At 33.7% G+C, this 22,026-nt stretch overlaps 3 protein-coding genes across 6 annotated transcripts; all 3 read right to left on the reverse strand.

Moving 5' to 3' along the window:
* Positions 1-240: 240 nt before the first annotated feature.
* Positions 241-3,517, reverse strand: LOC123229081 (protein NETWORKED 2A). Its single transcript, XM_044654659.1, has 2 exons — positions 3,386-3,517; positions 241-3,144 (listed from the first exon to the last, which is right to left on the reverse strand). The coding sequence occupies exons 1-2, from the start codon at positions 3,477-3,479 to the stop codon at positions 401-403; spliced, it is 2,838 nt and encodes a 945-aa protein (XP_044510594.1). The 5' UTR covers positions 3,480-3,517; the 3' UTR covers positions 241-400.
* A 1,382-nt stretch (positions 3,518-4,899) lies between these two features.
* On the reverse strand, positions 4,900-8,829 carry LOC123229915. Of its 3 annotated transcripts, none has more exons than XM_044655955.1 (3): positions 8,682-8,829; positions 7,183-7,679; positions 4,900-5,518 (listed from the first exon to the last, which is right to left on the reverse strand). In XM_044655955.1, exons 2-3 carry the CDS (start codon positions 7,643-7,645, stop codon positions 5,469-5,471), a joined length of 513 nt encoding a protein of 170 aa, XP_044511890.1. In that variant the 5' UTR covers positions 7,646-7,679; positions 8,682-8,829; the 3' UTR covers positions 4,900-5,468. The 3 variants fall into 3 exon arrangements, with proteins under 3 accessions (XP_044511890.1, XP_044511889.1, XP_044511888.1); XM_044655954.1 differs by having other exon boundaries at positions 8,538-8,776; XM_044655953.1 differs by having other exon boundaries at positions 8,554-8,775.
* A 4,567-nt stretch (positions 8,830-13,396) lies between these two features.
* On the reverse strand, positions 13,397-20,894 carry LOC123228829 (kinesin-like protein KIN-4C). 2 transcript variants are annotated; one of them, XM_044654291.1, is made up of 13 exons: positions 20,742-20,894; positions 20,508-20,632; positions 19,903-20,016; positions 19,716-19,781; positions 19,541-19,621; positions 17,404-17,475; positions 17,144-17,237; positions 17,029-17,060; positions 16,353-16,426; positions 15,268-15,330; positions 15,019-15,160; positions 13,982-14,353; positions 13,397-13,847 (listed from the first exon to the last, which is right to left on the reverse strand). In XM_044654291.1, exons 2-13 carry the CDS (start codon positions 20,625-20,627, stop codon positions 13,713-13,715), a joined length of 1,365 nt encoding a protein of 454 aa, XP_044510226.1. In that variant the 5' UTR covers positions 20,628-20,632; positions 20,742-20,894; the 3' UTR covers positions 13,397-13,712. The 2 variants fall into 2 exon arrangements, with proteins under 2 accessions (XP_044510226.1, XP_044510225.1); XM_044654290.1 differs by having other exon boundaries at positions 20,508-20,657; positions 20,742-20,882.
* Positions 20,895-22,026: the final 1,132 nt, after the last annotated feature.

The following is a 22,026-nucleotide window of genomic DNA, read 5'->3' on the forward strand; positions in this document are numbered from 1 at the left end:
TAGAAAACTTTATCCGAAAGTTTGGAAACCCTAGGAGGGAAAACATTGAAAAATTTGGTTTTGAAAGGAAATTGTTAATTTTTAGGGTTTAAAAAGGGGGGGGGGGGGGGGGTTGGTGGTGTGGTTGAGAATTATGAAAAGGCATACTTTGGGTGGGAAATAGTCATTTGGCCATTTTGTTTTAACAAGTTTAGCCCCTCGTGAGCAAGAAGGTACGGCCTTTGGCCTTTACACAACCCAGAAGCACAATGAGGTTCTATTATGCAATTAAGCTAATTTAGTGTTTAACAACAGAAGAAATTACATTATGGATTAAATAACATGCAACAGGCAATGATAAAAAATTATGGAAAATGTCCAGCCACAGCTAGACCATTCTACTGTTTCTGTAATTTGGGAATCATTTGGAAAAGGGTGATGGCTTTTGTCTATGCTTCTTTAGCTTGACTCCAAACAAGAAAGAATGCAGGGGAATTCTTGCTGCTTTACTGGGGCTCTTTGTGGCTCCTCGTCTTCGAAATTCTTCATCAAGTTCAGCCAGTATGGATTTCACCTCCGTCTTCAGCTTCTCAACACGTTCATGTCCTACACGCAATTGATCCGCGATCTTGGTGTTCTCCTGCTTCATGTTTAGAATCTCACCTTGGAACTCTGCCGCTTGGTAATTACTTAATCCATTCTCTTCAGCCTTTCCACCTGCGTTTGCTATCTCTTCTTGGATATTGCACAAACATGAATATCTTCCATGCAATTCATCTTTCAGAACTTCATTGTTTTTCAACCACACTCTTAGTTCTGTTTTTATTTCTCTCAAGTGTTTATATATGGCTCGAGGATCAGACGGAAGATCCGGATGTTTTCGATTATCTTCTTTCTTTTCATTCCTCTTCAGTTTTGTTAATTCTGCTTTCAGATCACTTACTGTAGATTGGAACTTGGGTATTTGATGATAAGAAGTGCTGAACCTCAACCAGAACTCCAGGTTTTCTTCCAGAAGTTCATCGATATTTGAACGGATTTTTTCTTCTCCAGTTGAACAAGTGGGATTCTTGAGGTTTGCCTTGAAATATTTTTGAGGTGACTTTTTCAGTTGGGTTGTCTCATTGAAATCGTAACTATATTCACTGCCTGGAACGGGTTGTGGCGAAGCTTGTGATGAAAAATCCATTTCTGGGGAGAAGCCTGCATGTGATATGCTTTCACGGCATGTTGATCCTCCCTGATGAGAGTCTGCCATGCTGCTTCGCGGTGAGCTGATTTTACTTCGTAAAGATTGAATCTCATCATCTCTGTAGGCAACAGCATTTTCCAATTCCCTTATCTGCAATGCCAATTCTAAAAATCCATCCCGGTTTTTCTTCTCTGCTTCACTCAGCTTTCTCTTCACATCCTGATAATTCTGAAGAACTGAAGTGTAGTCCTCTGGTAGACTTTTCTCTCTTTCCTCTAATCCAGGCGAGAGCATCCTCCTGTTTGGATTTCCCTCTTCAATTCCAAGTTCTTCAAGATCAGTATTAAGATTGCAGCTTCTTGTATCGGGCATTTCTTTCTTATCGTCTTTCTCCTCATTGGTCAATCTCAACTCCTCAGGCTTAGCCCCAGGCTTAACGTTTAGGCGGGAATCAACAATGTTTTCTTCTTCAGCTTCGATAGAATTCCTGAGAACCGAAGTATTATTTTCCTTCTCAGGTTCTGGGTCTGTTATGCTCATTGCACTGTCACCAGTGTCAGAAACCAGCTTTTCTTCTTCTTCTTCGATTTTACTTTCTTCTTTTGAATCTGAAGCTGCTTTCACTTGTGGGAAAAATCCTGCATCCTGGACATGCTCTTCCATGTCCACACTTTTTAGCTTCTCGGACAAGTAATCAACATTACAACTTACTTCAGTGAGATGTGTTTGGAGGTTGTTGTTTTGATCTGTAATGATTTGGTTGAGACTTTTTATTCTAGCCAACTCTTTCTCCAGCTCTACTAGCCTTTTGTTGGTCTTATCCGAATCTGCAATCAGAGCTTCCTTGTCCCTTTCAAGGCTCTGAATGTCTGCCTGAAACTGATCATTTTCTGAACTTAATCTCATCACCATAGCCGCATGAGAAGAGACTTGATATTCCAAATTAACAACTTTATCTGCAAGTTTATTAATCATGTCAACCAGTTTGCTCATTGAAAGGGACGAATTTGAATCAACTCCAAGCTGCTCCTTAAATTTATCCCTCAACAGTTTCACATTTTCACTATTTTCCATGCTACTAAACTCTGGATCTAAGCCCTCTAATTGTGAAGCTGATGCTGCACTCAAAGATACATTTTTCTTTGAGGTAAAGGGTTTGTGTTCATTATTTTGGTTGGGAAGAAACTGATTTTTTAGGCTTGCAAACTTCTCATGATACTCCAAGATCCTTTCGAACTCTACTCTTGCCATTCCAGCTGACCGCTCTCGTTTCTCTTGCAACTTAGACAAGGTCTCTTGGCATGAGTTGAGAGCTGTGGCGGCCATCAAAGTTCGAGCTTCATTGTCCTCTATAACAGTCCCAATTCCAAATTCATCCTGTAAGCGGCTCACATTGGCTTGCATTTCAGTTACCTGATTCTCGATGTCCCAATACTTTTCTGAAGCACATTCATATGAACTCTTAACAAACTCTTTCTCAGTTTGTAATGCCAAGATTCCTTTCTGAAGCTTGTCAATTTCCTCGAGTGCTTTGCTTTTGGTGAGGCCTGATTTTGATGGTGTTGTAGGAGGTTTAGCAGAAGCACTATATTTCTTTAGCCCCTTTCTTGGCAGTCCCATTGGAGGACTCTTCAGGAAATCTTTCATTGGAACTGCAGGGACTTTTGGGATGACAGCTTCGGGTGGTTTCTCATTGTCAATAGTAGATGTTTCACTTTTATCATCTTCATCTTCAGAATATATATCAAACTGAACTTGCTCAGGAAACACGGTTGCAATTGTGCGGTTGGCACTCTGCAACTCTTTCGAAAGGTAATCGTATCTTTCTGCTAATGCTCGATATGACCTGTATGAGTATTCTACATGACTTACAAGCTCTGGCCTCTTTCGGTAGTACATTTCCGCCCTTTGGGCAAACGAGTCCCCATCGTCATCGATGATTTTGAGCATCTCACCCACCTTTTCCTCCATATCTGTCATTTGTACCAAAATCATGTCAATGCCAAAATGTTCACAGATGCAATTATCTTTAACATCAAGCAAACATTCATAAGATCTATTTGTCTATTCCATTTTCACCAAAATTCCCAGAATGATATTGTTCCTCATGCAAAATAAGGAATTATAAAAACTAGAGCACAATTGAGAAATAAAGGGCATCATTCAGAGATTAAGCCATTAAAAAACAGAAAGGAAATGAAATATAAAGCTTACCCTGGAGGTTCTGCTCCAACCATTTTGACTGCTTTGTTCTGATATGGCTGGCCCACCACCATGTATACGCATTGCGTGCTGCTTTCTGCAACATTATTCACAGCAGTCTTTAAAGAAAACCAAAAGAAATGCATGGCAAGGCCATAAAGAAAGGATGGATGGTGATCGTGAAGAGGATAATAATTTCTCAAATATGGAGGAGAGGGTAGTCCGTTGTAAGATCCAAATATACAGGAAGCTTTGGATGTCTAATGTACATGTGTCAGTTGGTTCTAGTTGTGTCCTCAAATGTAGAGGATTTCTGTATACCTTTCACCAATTATTCAGTTATTTTTGCTTTAATTGTTTCATATTCACTTGGTGGCTCTGCCTCTCTCTGCTTCACGCATTATCTTTGTCACTCTTTTACATAATATGCTATTACCACACACTATTCTGTAAACTACATTGGACCAAGATTTTGTTTGAATCTCCGAGGAGCTATGATGCAAACAATTTACTTCCACATCAAATCAGGAGATAATTGATATAAACGTTAATTTCTTCATCAAGAAATAAATGTAATTATCTGCCCATAAGGGATAGCTTAACTAATTATGTGTGAAATCTCCAAATAGTCCGAGGAGAGTTTGGGTTTGATTACTAAATCTGAGATTTTACCTGTTCGACGAGTAGGGTTCTTGTTACTAAAAATAAATAAAAAGATATGTAATTATGACAATGGAAATTAACCAAGAACCCTTGACGTAGTCAATTTTTATATATAATTTTAGTATCTTTTTACTTAAATTATGATTTTGTTTTTAATAAATTATTTTGTTTGATTTAGTTTTATTGCAATTATATTAGGTGAGTCAATAAAAGTAAATAATACGTAAATAATGTGCAACTTTAAATATTAATGTGTGAAGAGGAGAAAAATAAGAATTGATAGATAAATTTTATTTTTAATTAGTTGAAAGTCGACTATAACAGTTTGATGAGTATAAAATTTTACAATTAAACGTAGACATTAAATTCCATAAGAAAATAATTTGGAGCGAAAACCATATAACTTTACTTGTGTGGATTGAATTGAATACCCATAAAACTTAATGAATTAATCGAAGTTTAATATTATTATTAAAAAATAAAATAATATATTTTGATTAATATATTTGTATGACTTGGAAGAGAATATTAATGAAACTAGGGCGGTTTAACTATAATGTGAATAATTAAAATAAGATTGTCAATGAAATAATTTAAATAGAATTGGCCGAAGTAAAATCAAAATACCTTATACCATATTTATATTGATTTATTTATAATTATTTAATTCTTGTTATTTTAAATAATAACAGGGGTAAGACAATTTTGGTATTTAATAAATAATCCTCGTGGAAACAATTCTTAACTCACTACTCTATTACTTGAACAATTTCGTGTACTTGCGAACTTTGCCATCAACTCTAAAGAGCAATCACAAATAAATAGCATTTTTGGGAGAGAGAGAGAGAGAGAGGAAGAGAGAGTTTTATAAAGTTCATATATTTACATAATACCATCAGTTATTTACAATAGGAAGATGGAGCATTAAACACCTTCCATATTTACAACTATGTTTACATTAAAGAATTAAAATCACAAGCATTCAGACCATACTTTCCTCTCTCTTTTTCTTTTTCTCAGTTTTTTTTTTTTTTTTTTTTTTTGTCTACCGAGAATACATACACTACACATTAACCTCCTTGATTCTGGGTACTCATAAGCTTCTCACAATATATTTGACAGAAGAAGCAAAATTGAGTGTTACTTCTGCTACTGAGACCACCATTAGTGCTTCAGTCATCACCATTTCTCCTCACCAAATACTTATTAGCTCCAAACCAAGAGACAGCAACCCTCTTCAACCGGTTACAATATGCTCAGGCTGACTAGCATTTTTTTTTTTGTTTTTTAAGGGGGGAATGTTTCTATTATATCTTTGTACATTATTTATCCATTTTTTAAAACAATAGAACATGTCCTGCCAGAAGATTAGGCAGCAGCCACAGAACTGGGATAATATAGATTTATGCGCAAGCATCAGTACTCAGCGATGTCAGCTGTTCTGGAGGGAAGAGAGCCATTGTTCCATATGCTTCTTGCTCTCTGCACATTTGAGAAAAATGCAGAGAACGTAGTATCAATAGTTCATTTCATGGTTAAATGAAGAAAACAGATATATTTGCTTTAGACAACCAATCAAAAGCTTTATTTATCTATTTGTTCCAAATATATATGTAATAAATTACATTAGTAGTAGGAGATATAACAGAAAGAAGCTAAGAGATAAAGCACCAAAAATTTGAAATAAAAAAAAATGTAGTCCTTATTTCTTATTGGCTATAGTTCTCCATTCAGTCTAATAATGTGATGATCAAAATGCTGAGTATGAGATAATATCACAAGATCAAGGTTAGAGAAAAAGAAAAAGAAACCAAAACTATTGCAGGGCAAACTGCAAAATGGTAGTTTAATGGGAATAGGTTAGCTATGCTATGATAATAGTCCATCATATCTGATAAACTATCTAATATGAGACAAAATGGGGCAATGGAACATAATTTAACAAATATAAACCATCCCACCAACAATTCAATGTTAGATTCCGCCATGTAGAAAGAAAAATTATGCATAAGACAAGTTTACTCAGAGAAATATATGTTGAACAAAGAATAAATTAAATAATTAATGAAACAATAAGCAATGCATGTTCGTTCTCCTACTAATTGCCCAAATAAATATTAAAAAAGGTAGTACCAAAAGTTAACTAATGTTGGTTCTTTCAAGGTTGACACTCCAGCACATTGCTCAGTAACAGAACAATCTCAAGGTTCTCTCAGAGAGTAACAGGTTATAGGACCTTACAACTCCAAAGTTGAGTAATTAAGAACAATATCAATGGGGGAGAGCTAATATCTACTTTTTGGTGGAAGAGGAAAGAGCGCTATGAAAATAGTGCTTCTGTTTAAAATAAAAGTAACATTTTACTCGAGCAGAATGTATCTTTGTCTTTGGAAATGAAATTTATAGCAACAACATTCAATGCAAAAAGGAAAAGGAAAAATGTGATACAAAAATCTTAGATTAAAATATGGAGCAGGGTCTTTTCCCCACACCCCACCCTCCTCTCCCACCCACACCACCCCACCGCGCACACCCCCCCCACCCCAACCCCAAACAATGTTCCTAGGACAATCTAGGGCATGTCAACTTGTAGATTATTTCCACAGTTCAACAACACAATTCCAGGAACTTCAATATTTTTGGAAGTTCATATTTTGGATATTATGCGATTCAAATAAACCCACGCTCAAATATATTGTCCACAAATGGTCATTCAAGTTCAGAAAATCTGTCTAGTCCAAACCTTCATGCTGGGTAATTTGTGTTCTACCTATTTATGACTACATATCACTGCCAGTGCACAATGTTTCCCTACCAAGCAAATCATAGATGAACAAAGGAAGGCACTTTCATAATCATTATGTGATATTTAAAGGTAAGTTAATACTATGTATACAGAGAAAATTGCAATTGCAATTCCAATAACTCTACAAGCTGGATCTAACTTTCAAATGTTTCAGTAATTACCATTTTCACAAACAATAAGCAACACGTTTGTTGACTATATGATGAACCGTCCAAGAGAAATCAGAATTCAGAGCGTGGTTTTAACATAACAAAGCAGACAAGGGTAAAAAGCTAATGCTCCAACAATCTGATAATCAGAAGACTACAAACAACATAAATAGTGCAGAAATAACTCTTACCAGCAAAGTAGCTATCGGGGATGTCAACAATAGCACCCAAAATATTTTTGTTTGTATCCTCCACCACGTTATCCTGAACATTCCCATAGCATGGAACCAGCACAGCAAAACTATTGTCCACATCATCATCACTCTGAAATCCAGGTCCATGAGGCTCCAACCATCCAATTGAGTAATCTGAATCATCAGACTCAGACACCGAAACACATCCACCATCAGATGGCACAAGAACAACATCATATTCCCGGTCAATTTTCCTCTGTTCTCGGCTTTGCCATTTTCTTTTTAACCTCCTAGATGAAGAGGCCATGTTAGCCCTCCTAACTAAGGGAAACTTCAGATTATCTGACTCCCACAAACCCGAATCTGGAGAAGAATTTAAAGAAGAATCATTTGAGATTCTAGGCTCCTGATGCTTTCCACTCCATAACCACCATGAAAGATGAGTAAATGCCAAAGCCATAAAGTTAACCAAAAATGGCCGTTGTTTTGCCAACCTGATTCAAGAATTAACCAATATACATGGTAAGCAACAGAAACAAATGTAGACAAACAAAATCAATTTAAGGAGGAAATGAGGTGAACAACTAATATGATGTTAACCCCTCCTTTTACAGGAGTCACATACAGCAGAAGTTAATACGGATTACATAGCTATACAATACTAGATAAAATAAAATGAAGAGAGAAAAAAAAATTCAAAACCTTACAATTCCTTTGCAGTAGTTGAACCAAAAAAACCCATACAATCATCTCAGCAAACTATTAAAACAACTCTTCAGCATAATCAATGTAACTTATTTTTAGAGAGAAAAATTATCATTCAAAATCAATTTTTTTTCTGGCTACCAAACAGAGAGGTATACTTCGAATTACAACTCATGTTCACCTGTATGTATACTTATACAGTGAATTAAGACAACCCCAAGAGTATCTTATCTTATTTGTCTCAAAAAATATTTAGCTTAGTGGAGTGAAAATTTCTAACAAAACAACAAAACGCGGATTTACCAAAAATAGATCAATCAAAAATTGTAACTAATCAAACAAAATACGAAATTAACCACAATTGAATTAAGCATATTCGAATTCAACTCATTTATTAACAACAAACCTTCGAACCCAGAACTCTTCGCTACAAGTACCCATCAAAAAGAAAATCAAAACCCATGTTTTAGTTTCTAATTTCAGTTTTACTTTATATCTTCATAATACATGATAAATCAAACAATAAATTAATCACACATTTAAAATGACAAAGAAAGTTGAAGTTTTTTCATATTTCTTCGTTGACAAAAACGCTTCTTAAAACCAATTAACCGCCTTTGAAAAGTCACAACAGAAGGAGGAAATACCAAAAAGAAAGCTTGCCTTGTAGCTTAAACTTGGAATGTTAAACGAAGATTCAAAGCACACCCAACAACAAATTACAATCCCAGAACCAAAAACAAAAAGAAAATTTCACTTGGACAAAGTCCGTTGCAAACCCAAAAACTTACAAGATTAATCACTGTAATTGAATCAAAGGATATCTCTCTCTCTCTTCACTTGGAAGAACAAGAGATAGAATCCTGTTAAAAAACTGATGTTGGAGAAGAGTGAAAGAAACTAAACAAATAACATATTGTTTTTAATCCTCTACACTCAAATCCATGTAGTTTCGTAACACACCACAACAAAATTGGGGTAAATGTGGCATTTAAGCAAAAATTTTGAGGATAGTTTTGTAAGTAAAATTGTGTGGTGCTGGAAGCGGGTGCAGGTGAATAAAACTGATCTGTGGACTAAGAATGCCAGGTCAGATTTGAGGTGCCCGCGGTGTCTGTGATGACGTGGCGCCGGGATTGACCATAGATTTGCGTGTTAAACTTGTCCAAGCAACTTGACGCGACACAATAAAACCCATTGCCACTACTTCGGAGTAGGTATTTTTTATCAGATGGATTTGTATTTAAATTGAGCTAAATTTAAATAATAATATTTATAATAATTTACTTTAAAATATTATTAAATTATTAAAATCCCAAAGCTGTGTCGTTTTGGTTGCTATCCTGTAAGATTTGTCTTCCAAGGGCTTGATGTTGTGTTGCCGTCCTTGGAGAAAACACGGGGCTGATATATAAGTTTTTTTATTTACAAAAAATAATAATTTTATGACGCAAGAAAATGACAAATGGCAGGCTCTGATTCATCCACCTAATCTTATCACTTACAGAATTAGCCATATGTAGAGGCCATTTGAAGAGGTGAGTTGGCAGATGCCATATAAATTTTTACGTGACAAGGACCATACAGGATGGATTTTAATGTAACACACAAACTTTGCACATATGAATAATTATTTGTGGTGGGTTTAGATAAAAGCAGCTCGTTTCCTAAAATATATAAATATAAGAATGACTGAGACCCAGTCAACAACCAGACTCAATTATTGGTTCTGTTGCGACAGGCACACGTCAGCTTCCCATCCCATGCAAGAGTCATGTCATCCATGTTAATTTATACAACAGTTAGGTTATACACAGCCTACTTGAATGCAGTTTGAAAATTTTTTTAAATTTAATTAAAAAATAATTTAATTTAATTTAGATTATAATCAGAATAATTATTATTTTTTAAATATATATTATTTAATAAAATTACTTATTAAAAATATTTCATATATAATTTTATATATATATTACGGTTTACTGTTTAATTTGATTTGAAAATCATCTAAACTAAAACTATTTTTTAAAAATTTATTAATTCAAATCAAACTATTTTACAAATCAAATCAAATAAAATTGTAATTTTTAAATAGTTTAATTTGATTTTATAGTTTAAACCGAATTATACATACGCTGATAACAATGATAAAAATTCAATTTTTCCTATGAATGAAGTTTCTTAGATGTGGAAGTTTAAATGAGAAAACATTGAAGAGGTGAGGAAAGTGTTTAGAATTTGCCTGGAAAACGCGTGGCAATAAAAAAAAGGAAATAGAGGAATCCCGGTAGAAACAGGCAAGCAATTGCAATGACGATGGCAAATGCATGCATTTAAACTGTATATAAATTTGAAGTCAATTAAGTCAGGCGGTGGCTTTGCCTTAAAGCAATGCATACAAAAATCTAATGAGTACTACGCATTTGGTTTGGTTAATGGCTTCAAAGGGTTTGTCTTGTCTTTGCCTATCTTATTGGACCTTCTTGTTATACATTTATTCTCCATTCTCATTTTCTTCTCATCTATTTATTTGGTATTAAATAGCAAATGTATTGGTTTTTGGTTCGATGAGTCTTGTTTTCCCTTTGATCTCGTCTTGAGCCCTCTTTTTGTAGGTCATGGATAGGATCTCAAGAGGAGTGGCCTTTGGGCGTTATTTCTAGCCTTTGCCTTTGTTAGTTTCATATTGTTCTGTATTTTGGTAAAACGAGCTTAAGTTGCGATTGAATGTCTTCTTTAGGTCTACATGTTTTTTCCTTACTAAATACTGAAAATTAATTACTTTTATGTTTATTTGAAGAATGCAATAATTTAACTTTTTTTAATTAATTAAAAAATAATAAATATTGAATAATATCAATAAAGTTTTACCAAGGTAAAAAGATATTAAAACGTACACTTTCACTGAACTAATAGCTATAAATTTCGATTATCATGCTTACAAGGTAATTACTACTCTTATGTCAACAAGATTTTCTAATATAATTAATACCCTCAAAGAAATATCAAACTTACTTTCACTTATTAATCCATTATTTCGATAACACTCTTTGAAAAATCGTGTATTGGTAAAGTATGAGAGAAATATTAAATATATATAGATATTTTATATTATTTTAAAATAATAAAAGTATATTGATTTAATAGATATTGGGTGTCTGAGTTGTCAAAACAGATTTTTGATTACCAAGCATAGAAGTAAAATTGTGACAAATATTGTATTTAAAATGAACAATATGTTAATAATGGAATGAGTTATTGTACCAAAATGTTACAATTTCTATGTGGATTTAGATAGACAAAAGTACATAAAGTTGAACACAATGTCTCTAGTTGTTCTTCGTCAAACAACCCTTCAAACAATGAATGATCATTCAAACGTGAAGTGTTCTCCCATTACTCATGTTCTATCGATAGAGATATTATGACATCAAGCGATGGTAATGACTCAATCAAAAGCTCCATAATACAACAAAATCAATTTGTCATGCTTTTCCATAGAATCGAAACCAATACAATAGTTATGTCCTCAATGCAACAATATTTGTTTGTTATCTACTCCCATTGAGTTGAAACTAAAACAACAATTATATCCTTCTGAGAATATATTTAATAAACTCAGTCATAAAAACTCTAAACCCTAAATAGAAACAATCAAAGGTATTAACTAACTTACAACAAACTCTTTGAACAATATATCTATCTCAAAATGTGAAATATGATTGGTTAACTTCTATTTTACTAAATTCAACTCCATCCAACCTTTTAGGTTGTCCATCGCCCGTATATCTAAATCCGCGTACATAAAGTCAAGAATACTCGGTCAATGAAAAGAATAAATTTAATTAAAAATTATAATTAATAATGGACATAAGTGATGTCACAGTCATATACCACACCGAATCACCCCGATGGCATTCATTCAATCATAGAAGGTTATGAGCAAATTGAATGATGTCAAAATCAATAGCAGTTTGATTGTTTGCACTTTGCACCCAATAATGCAACTTGAAGGGCCACTAGCTTGACCATGTCATCATCATTATGCCTCCATACCATAGACTTGAATGTCTCAATCAAGTTACAATGTCAATATCTACCTACTCAAAAAATATACCTTGTACAATGAAACCCAGTACCCTGTAGGGTTGGGAAATGGAATGTGGTTGAATCTCAGTTAGATTTTATTACTGGAAATGCAAAAGAAACTCAGTTAAAATTTTGAAAAAATCAGACAATGGACTACAAATTTTTATATATATATATATATATATATATATATGAGAGAGACATTTTTGTCAATCTAGCATCTTCCATCTATGTTAGTTTAATCTTTAAATTATTGAACAATTTTTAAAAAATAGTGTTATGTATATAATTTTATAAATAAATAATAACATGTTATTACATGATTAAACAGTTAAAAATTAAAAATAAAATAATATTTAATCACATAGTGATACATTATTATTTGTATATAAAAGTTGTGCACATAGTGTTATTCAATTTTAAAACCCTACTAAATAAGTTATTTTAATTAATTAACTTTAGGGTTTTATATAAGATTCAATGTTAAAACAAAAATATAATATAAAATTAATAAAATTTTGTATACTTATTTTAAGTATACAAATATGCATACATGTTATTATGTAATTAAATGATTTTGAATTAAAAGTAAAATAATATTCAATCACGTAATGATATATATAAATATATACTTATTTTAAATATATAAATAAGTATATATAAATAAGTATAAATAATATTACTCAAATAAAATATGAAAGCATATAGAAAGTATAATATTTATCTAATAATTTTAATAAAATTAAATTTATCAAAACAAAAAATAATTGATCTTGGCCTACAAAGCCCAAGCCTTCCTCTGCTTTAAAAAGGAGAAAAACAAATGACACTATTCTTTGGCACTGCATACGATCTGGCCCGAATCGGGAAAAAAACTAGCAAACCACTGCATTCTTTGTAGCCGTCTCCGGCGTGTAGATGGAGCCTCTTGTCTCTGCTTCTTCACAAACCCAACTCTTGTCTTCACCATCAGTTAATTTACTTAACCAAATTATGCTAAAAGTAGGAGTCTCACTCGCTTTCACAAACAGAGGCAAGCCAAAACAGAAGCTTTTATTGTGCAATATGAGTGCAGTGCGTCCAAGGAGGACAAGTTATGGGGTGGAAGATTTGAAGAGAGCGTAACCAATGCTGTTGAGAAGTTCACCGAGTCCATCTCTTTTGTTTTGCTCATGCTAGTAAAAAAACTTTTTATATCTCAGCTACTAAAAGAACTTATATTTCGTCAATGTCAAATGTTTTGCTCGGGCTGGGTTGTGGCTTGGAAGGAATTTAAGGCTATTTAGTTTGAATAATGTTTTATTATCAAAATAAAATAATTTCTTTTAAAGATAAATTATTTAAAATATTATTTAGTATAAATAATCATTATATTTAATAAAATTTAGTATGAGTATACGTTTATGACAAATGGAACTTTCAGGTGAAACTTTCTCCGTCAATTGAAGGGCAATTTCAAACATACTCATTTGACACAAACACATTTTACGTCTGTCAAGATTTAATAAGAGATATCAGTTGGGTTCTCCAGAAATTTTAGCAGAGGAAGGTGGCGGTATACATCTCAAAAACTGCAGGGATTTTGGCTTCACAGAACAAGAATAACTAACCATCCAACAGTCTCGCCAGACTCCATGGTAGCCGTCCCCTCCAGTACACCAAATTCATCCAGAATGCTTCCTTCATTGATTCTTAGATATCACAGGCACATGATTCTCATAAGTTCATAGGGCCTACACAATTTTCCCCGCCTTTCTTTGACTCTCAGTGTTTTCTGAAAGTGAACAAGGCATATCTGCGCTATCAGGTTCTATTACTGGTTTTTTACCCTTCTTTCTCTGTACAGATTTTCGAGAAATTGGTTTTATCTGCAGGAATTTAAATTAACTGTTAAACGAGCAATGAATAATTGTTGCATTGAATTTCAAGGCATTGGAAGTGCCCAACTTTGCAACATTAATTGCGTGGAGAGGAAAAAACTAAAATGAGTTTGAAGCAGTACCGGAATGTTCCCAATCTCTTTTAGAGCCTGCTTTTTTGGGCCACAATCATCTTTCATCTCTGAAGGTTTCTCAATAAGGGTATTCTGAAACAGCATTGCATCTTGAGAAGCCAAAACACTGCTCTTCTCAATTTCGTTTATCACTGCTCCTCTATTGCTGCACTTGGAGGCTGCACAGCCACAAGAAGTTCCACAACTGCCTCCAGCAGCACGGCATCCACATTTGGAGGTCTTGCATAAAGATTTTTTGCTACAGGAGCAGCACACTCCTGACACTGGTTTTGGAGCTATAACACCCTCAGAAGACTCCAAATGAGATGTGTCCGTGTCCAATATATCAATACCACTTCCAGTGGAAGCGGAAGACTGTACCTGATTGTCCCAGATAACATAATTGAAAAAAGTTAAGTATTTTTATATATGAGTCTCTAGCAGATTTGTGCTATTCAGGCTCCAGACAGAAAAGCATATTGTTTTCTCAACATCAAGACTGTTAGAGCCAAGGATTTAGGCGACTCACAGGAGCAGAGAATAGGGAGCACAGGTAGCCACAAGGGCATTTATGAAAGCATGGACAATGTTGGGCTGTTCTAAAAACATAGGAATGTAGGCACTCATGAAAACACGGTAACATAGAAAGAATGAGAGTGGCACCGAGGAAGGAGAGAAGTAAGAAAACGTGGAACATGGCAAAAGCATACATAGACAGTTATGAAATGAACAAGCATAAAAGATTGAGGAAGGAGAGAAGGGGGAGGAAACTGAGTTTCGTTTGGACAGTCTTCGGCTGATTGAGGGAGAGAGTTGGCCTCTCAAAAGTCAGCCGAAGAGGAAAGAATATAGCCTCTCAAATGCTAAACAAGAGCAGGGTAGGTCCCTTTCTGTATTCTTTTTTGGGTATTCTGCATTTTTGCTTTTATATTTCTGTTGGTTGGTTTTATTTATGTGTTGGCTTATTGTGTGGATTCCATTGGTTTTTGGCTTAATATTGGCTGGGTCCTTAACAAAGACACAACAGAACAACCAAATGAACCAACCTGAGACTTCTGATGAATTACTTCTGCCTTCGGTGTAGACAATTGGCTAACTAAACTACTCAGTCTAGCTACTTCTTCTTTAAGGTCTTGTAACTCTGAGTCCTTCACTCTGAGTTCATCTTCATTCTCCTCCAACAGGCACCTAAAAGAAGCAAAAACATCAAATTTGGTTTTCAAGCATTGGCGACCACATTATACTGTGAACAAGTAGCAGTCCTAATTTCAGGAAAAATCTGCAGCAAAACTCACCTAGAATTTTCATCCTTCAGTGTCTCTGCTTCTAACTTGAGTTTCTCAATTACCTCAGCCATCCTAACCAAAATTGATATTCAAATTTGAAATGAACAAGCATAAAGTATTTTGAAGCCAAAATTTTGATGGATTCAACATAGATTAACCTTCATATTTAAAGTTCATGCAAAGAATTCATAACTACCATGATAAGTGCATCCAACATTGATTATGCGCACATGTATGGGATATTTCTTTCAGCTAAATCTGCCTTAAACAAGAAAAGTAGGCAAACATATTTATAGGAATGAAGGGCATCCAATATCCTATTGGACATTCTTATGCACGTGAAATATGGATATTCAGGCATACTTAAGTTTATGTGACTTCAAAGCCACAAATTTTACATTTCTGAACAGATAAATTTCAGAAACATAATCACACTATATTGGCACTAGCAAATTCTTTTTCAAAAGATTTACATAATTGTCTTTTGAATTCTAAAAATATTAAAGGAAAACTATTCAGCAAAAATTATATCCGTGTAATGTTTAGTATCCATGTAACCCTTGAGAAAAGAAACCGGTTATGGGGTCAGAGTAGAAAGACTACACACACAAATTCTTGTTGGAAAAACTGGAACAGGTACCAGGCAGTAAATGCTGGTTGATTCTTGATATTTGAGAAAGAACATGCCTGAGTCAAAGATTGTAAACAAAAATGAAAAAAGAGCAACGTCTGCCATGAATACTACTAGAATAAAAAGTATTTTATGGCATGTACCACTCTCGGTAATCAAAAAAATCTCTCTGAAACTGCTGTTGAAGAGAAATCACTCAAAAATCTAATGGAGTTTATCACTATCTCCAATGAATGTAATAATAATAAGAAACTGAAAGGGAGATTAATTCAATAAGTCAAGATTAAAGCCATTTCATGGCACAGAAGGAAAATTTGAAGGCTGATGACTCAAGCTTCAGCAGTGTCGCCAAGCGAACCAAACAAATAAAGAATTAGGATGATTCAATATATACAAGAATAACTAGGACTCACTCTCCCATTTCACGGTGATTTAAAAATACAAAAGAACAACAAGTACTCACTCTTCCATTTCTTGTTCATATTGAGAACACACTTCCTGAATTTGTACTGTCACATCAAGCTCTTGGTCAATACTCTGCAACAGTGCATCCCATTACAGAAATAAATGTAGAAACCATCAGAATTACCTTATCTATAAATAAAATTGAAAGCATTTTATGATAGTTTCTATCCTAAAGATTTGGAACACAATCACCTTCCCCAAAACAAACAGTAATAATTTCTTTAAAAAAAAGATTAAATTTTAGTGAAAATGTAAAAGAAAGAACGTTGATTTTTCAATTTTAAGAAAATTGCACAGTATTATATAAGATTATTTCAAATGGTTACAATACAGAAATTTAATGATCATTGCAAACTTGGTTCCTGTCACAGCAATGACAGAGGAAACCAACATCCTTAAGTTGTTACAAGTCTTATTCATCTCTGAGTATTTCAGTCCCTAGATCAAACCATAGCAAAAACAGATTTATTCCCAAAACTAAAAACTTAACAATGAAAAAAGGTTGATAAATATTGATTGACAATTTGAAAAAGAAGTGATATCCACCAACAAACAATGAATATGCACAAAATTCATCACAATTCCCATCACAAGCATGCAAAAATGTGCAATGCACAAAACTAAATCTTATTGTCTATTCACAAATGTACAACTGCAAGATGTGTTATGCATACCTGATGTTGAGAATGATTGCCAGCTCTAGCGCCTAAAATACATATAAAAGAAAATATAAGTCTATCATGATAATGTATAACAACATGAACATGATGAAAGTTTAAGCCTCCAAACCAGCAGTTCTGCATTTCAAATCCTTTCGAAATTCTAATAGCTCTTTTAGTCGCTTTGTTGTCATGAAAACTTCTCTAGTCTTCCTCTGCAGAACCTGACAAAAAGAAAAAAGGTGAAAAGAAAATTATCAAAAGTATCCTGGCATAAGAAAATACATCAGTATTTCATTTTGAGCTCCTACAGGACAAATATGTGAATGAAAAAAAAGGAAAACTAGTGAGACAACAACAGATAACATAGCACAGAGAATATTGACTAACCAACTTCTGCCTCTGGTTTATAGCTGATAGAAGATGCATCTCATACTTAATTCTTCTGTTCTCTTTCTTCAGCTGTTGACAGGGAAATAAAATATTAAAAATGTTTAACATCTCGGCATAACAAACATTTCCAATGACTAAGACCATTAATAAACCTATCATTTTACTGGCTTAGATTTGCCTATTGCTGAAAAGTGACCAGTTCAAGGGATTGATAGTAGCATCTAATTGACACTACTCTACAGGCTTCACCCATTAACCGTGAAACACTCAGCACATTACAAAATTACTACTAGATACCAAGACAAGTGCTAAACTAATTGTAACATTTGCAGGGTCCAAAAAATCAAATATACATGGGAAATAGAAAATACATCCATTGACCAGCCACTTAAACTCTAAAGGGATATCACTGCATATAAGGATGGGCATGGTTGATATAGATACCATTTATACAATGCTAGGTCAAAAATTGTTGCTGTCGATTTTGGTTTCCATCTCAGCCTCATTAGTTCTGTTAGTCTTTTAAGAATTATAGAGAAAAGCTGATATAATCTTCAGAGAAATAAGGATGAAAAACTAAAGCCAAAAATACTTTCTCAAAATAGTTATCCTTCATATGGTAGTTGTATAATTTTACTGAGAGAACAAGAATAAAAGGAATCTTTTAACAAAATAAAGAGCATAATTATGTCAATATTTTCCAAGTATAATGCAACAGGCAAAAAGTCAATGTGCTAAATCCATTTTTATCATTTGTGTCAAAACCTAAACATTTGTCACCTATCATTATATGCCAATATGTCTGCAGTAACAACAAAAACTGCTTAGAAATAATTGATACAGATAATAAAATTTAAAAAGAGAAGAACAGACTGGTTAAGGAATGCCACTAAATAGTGTCACGACCTGATTTGAATCATGCAGCCTTAGTGCACAAACATGAGATTGATCACTAGTTAAGTCTTGTGAAGCCCACAACTCTCAATGAAACTCAAGAAAATGAAAAAAAAGGGAAGAACATGATGGAAACTTGCTAGGTCCAATGTTTATGTGTCCCATAATAGGAGAAGGCTGGAACAAAGGGGGTCAAGGGTGGAAGGAAAACAATTGCAAACTGAGAACCTGGAGGCTACAGTTGGCAGAAATAGGGCTGGTACAGATGGCTCACACTCAAGGGCAGGACCACAAAGATAAGTAGGGAGACATGGCATATCATGAAAGGAGATGGTGGTTATGCTGTGAAAAAAGTATGGAAAATGAGAATCAAGGGAGATTTTAGAAAAAAAGAGTGGAGAAGGGGAGTGTTGACTTCTCAAATGCCATGCAATCTGTTTAGCTTTCAGTATACCTTTGCAATGGTGAACTTGAGACATTTGTAGACTGAAATTCCATTAATATTAGTTGGCATTATTCAATCATTTCTTTGGTGCTCTGTTTCTTATGTTTGTGTGTGTGTTGTGTGGATATTGAGCAAGAGCAGATTGTTTGAAGAATGAAGAGTTCCCAGGGTGAATCAGTCCATAAGCTGAAACAGGGTCATTGAGTGTAAGTATCCATCAAAACTCAAGAACACGAAGAACAAAGGAAGAACACAATGGAGAGAGAAAACCCTGTGTATTACATCAATGCTATCTATACAAGTCTACAAGTGGATCCGACAGTCTAGATCTATACGCATTTCTTTAGATGGACTGCTAGATTTCCCTTACAAAGTAGGACTCCTAATACAAATTTTACTAGCCTCTTTGGGTTTTAGGACAGCTCTATTTTCCTCTTTTGTTGATGGGACATCCACAAGCTTCTAGAAAGATTTTTTGGCATATTCTTTGATACTTCTAGTCCAAGTACAGATCAAGCCTTTTGATCAACGGATCGGGTCACATACGGTCTTGGACTTGGACAAGACATGACAATAGGCATCAGAATTTTCTTGCTCCATATTACATTTTTATTATAAACAATGTATTACAAGGATTCAACATTGTGAATTCTAAGAATAAAAAAATATGCATTAAAGTGAAGCATTTATAATAATTCCATAGCTCCAATCTATGCATGAAATTGAGAGAAAATAACATAAACAACCAAAAATCAACATAAAAATAAAAAGATAGTTAATCACAGAAACTCATACCTGAAGAATTTCCTTCTGCATTGAAGACCGAGACAGCCTGAACTGAACAGACTCTAGCTTGAGCTTGCACTGAAGTTGAACCTGAATACAACAAAATTGCACCAATTGCAAACCAAAAAGAATTTTGTACACTGTAGTATATATGTGGGAATCATTTATATACAGAAGAAGCCACCTTTTGAGCCCTTAACCTCTGAATCTCATCCTGAATATTTTGTGCTGCCTCATCACTTGTGGGTTTCTGTGTTGAAAGATCAGACTTCGCTTTTAGTTTATAGCAACTTTAAAAACAATGACAGCATTATATATAGACCAACAGCATTACTGTATAACATGCCCTTCTCAGGGGAATCTGAATTCACCTGCTCTTCTAGGGCAGTCGTCTTTTGAAGATGCACCTCGTTGAGCTTTTGAACAATGGCATCAGGAGAAGAAGAAATGTTGGCCAGTTTGTATCTCACTTCCTCAATCTCCCTCTGCCAGGTAGTAAGAAAATATTATCCCCCTAGTTTCATTACTACCAAAAGAGGGAAAGAATAGAAATTTTTGAAGATTAAGAAGGATTGCTAGCTTTAAAAATGTCTATAACTGAAATGAAACTACACACTATCAAAACATGGTATCAACATATCTTTGCAAATATCATCCATCAGCACTTATAATTCCATACGCAAACTTTGCTTTCTACAATTATTTTCCATAAATCTTACTGGTATAAGATCCATATTTCCACCAAGCTAATTTTCATGTCAGTTTCCACATTTTTAATATTATCTCCAATTCATTTTTTATAGTTCCAATCAGCCGAACAGAGTCGAAGAAATTAGTACAAAGAAAAACATGACAATGACAATATGATCAGATCAATAAAAATCTTCTTTACTTATGGACATTTTCTCAGCATCCAAACAGATTCTAAATTAAATAAAAATATATAGAAGCTCAAAAAGCAAACAAAACAGTGAACCTTCAGCATGCTGTTTTCATGTTCCAGCTCACGCACTATATCATCAACGGTTGATGAAGATTGTGATGATGATGAATCAAAGACATTTGTTTGCTTTGATCGACGATTCGGCTTCTTCATCTTCTCTGCAATCAGGCCATGTTTTGTTCACTTTTAAGATATAATCAAACAAATTGTCGTTATTATTATTGAAAATAATCGATAACAGAATGAGTATGAGATGATTGGAGAAACCTAATCGGCGGCACTGCTCTTTGCAGAACTTTATCAACTCAGTTCGCAAATGCAAATCTCCGCGCCTCTATCTGGCTTTTGAATTTTGTTATTTATTTTTTCTGGTTTTATTGCATTTCCCTGCCAGGTCAACAGTTTGGAGATGTAGGAAAATTAAAAGGGCTAATTTTATCAGTATTTATAATGAGCATTAGTGTATTAAAATATAGGCCAAAAGGCTTATTTCCACCTAATATTTAAAAATCTAAATATTTATATATTTGTTAAATTTTATTTATACTATCAGAAATAAAATTATTATTTTTAAATAAAATAAAATTATTTTTTTAAATAAATATAAATTTAAATTTACACTAAACTTTTGTTGAGAATAAGTCTTTTGGCCTAAAAAATAAAATTAAAATACTCAAGTAGGTATGTTACTGTATATCAAAAAATAAATGTAAAGAAAAAAATAGATGGGATATATAATTTTTAATATGGTTCGGTCTGATTTTTAGTGTTGGAATGAAAATATGCACCAGCAAGAAGTATGCTAAACCAATAAGATTTGGGTGTAATAATATGATAAAAATATGATTCATAAACAATGGACAAATAAATTTTCGTATAGTTCAACTGAAAAATTAAAGGGGATATGTCCACAATATTACTATTGAGTTGGTAGAGTAAAATTACAACATTAGTAAGCTACTCAATATTTGTAATTTATTTTTCCATGATAGTTTCTCAAACTTACGTATGAGATAATATAGTAATAAATTTAGGAGGATGGTTCTTCAGTAATAGAAAATACTCATTTAATATCCATTATTATTGAGAATGAGGTATGGATGGTCTTTGTATCCTGCTTTTGAGGATTCTTTAAAATAAGTTATTTCTCAAGACTTGGGTTTTGAACTTATTATTTATATATTCAAATAATATATTAAAAATATATATATATAGTTTTATCGTTATAAAACTCACTCTCACTTTTGTATAAATAGGTGTCACTTTAGGATTGTACAACTAACCAGATGGTGATAGGTATTCTAAATGCACCATATTCATGAGTTGTGTGCCCATCGCATCATTTAAAAAGTTACTATGTCTTGTAAGTTTCGTTTCTTGTTTCGGATGGTTGACGGGCACTTGGGTGCTACTTCAAATGGTGCAGACATTTTTTCGGTTTTTCCTAAAATATTTATAAAGAAGTTTCCAAGTCTTTACGTAAGTCCAAAATTTTCCTGAAATGTTCTTTGAAGAAACCTTGATCTTCTCGGTTGGGAAATCGTTATTTACC

The sequence above is a fragment of the Mangifera indica genome, chromosome 11, assembly GCF_011075055.1.
Source record: "Mangifera indica cultivar Alphonso chromosome 11, CATAS_Mindica_2.1, whole genome shotgun sequence".
In the NCBI taxonomy this organism is placed as follows: domain Eukaryota; kingdom Viridiplantae; phylum Streptophyta; class Magnoliopsida; order Sapindales; family Anacardiaceae; genus Mangifera; species Mangifera indica.

Coding starts and splice junctions, on each gene's coding strand:
- LOC123229915 (XM_044655955.1), bottom strand. CDS start 7,645: ATGGCTTTGGCATTTACTCATCTTTCATGGTGGTTATGGAGTGGAAAG. Junction 5,519..7,182: donor CCCCGATAGCTACTTTGCTG/GTAAGAGTTATT, acceptor TCAAATGTGCAG/AGAGCAAGAAGCATATGGAA.
- LOC123229081 (XM_044654659.1), bottom strand. CDS start 3,479: ATGTTGCAGAAAGCAGCACGCAATGCGTATACATGGTGGTGGGCCAGC. Junction 3,145..3,385: donor GTTGGAGCAGAACCTCCAGG/GTAAGCTTTATA, acceptor TACAAATGACAG/ATATGGAGGAAAAGGTGGGT.
- LOC123228829 (XM_044654291.1), bottom strand. CDS start 20,627: ATGAAGAAGCCGAATCGTCGATCAAAGCAAACAAATGTCTTTGATTCA. Junction 19,782..19,902: donor CGACTGCCCTAGAAGAGCAG/GTGAATTCAGAT, acceptor CTTTCAACACAG/AAACCCACAAGTGATGAGGC. Junction 15,331..16,352: donor TATGAACAAGAAATGGAAGA/GTGAGTACTTGT, acceptor AATTTTGGTTAG/GATGGCTGAGGTAATTGAGA.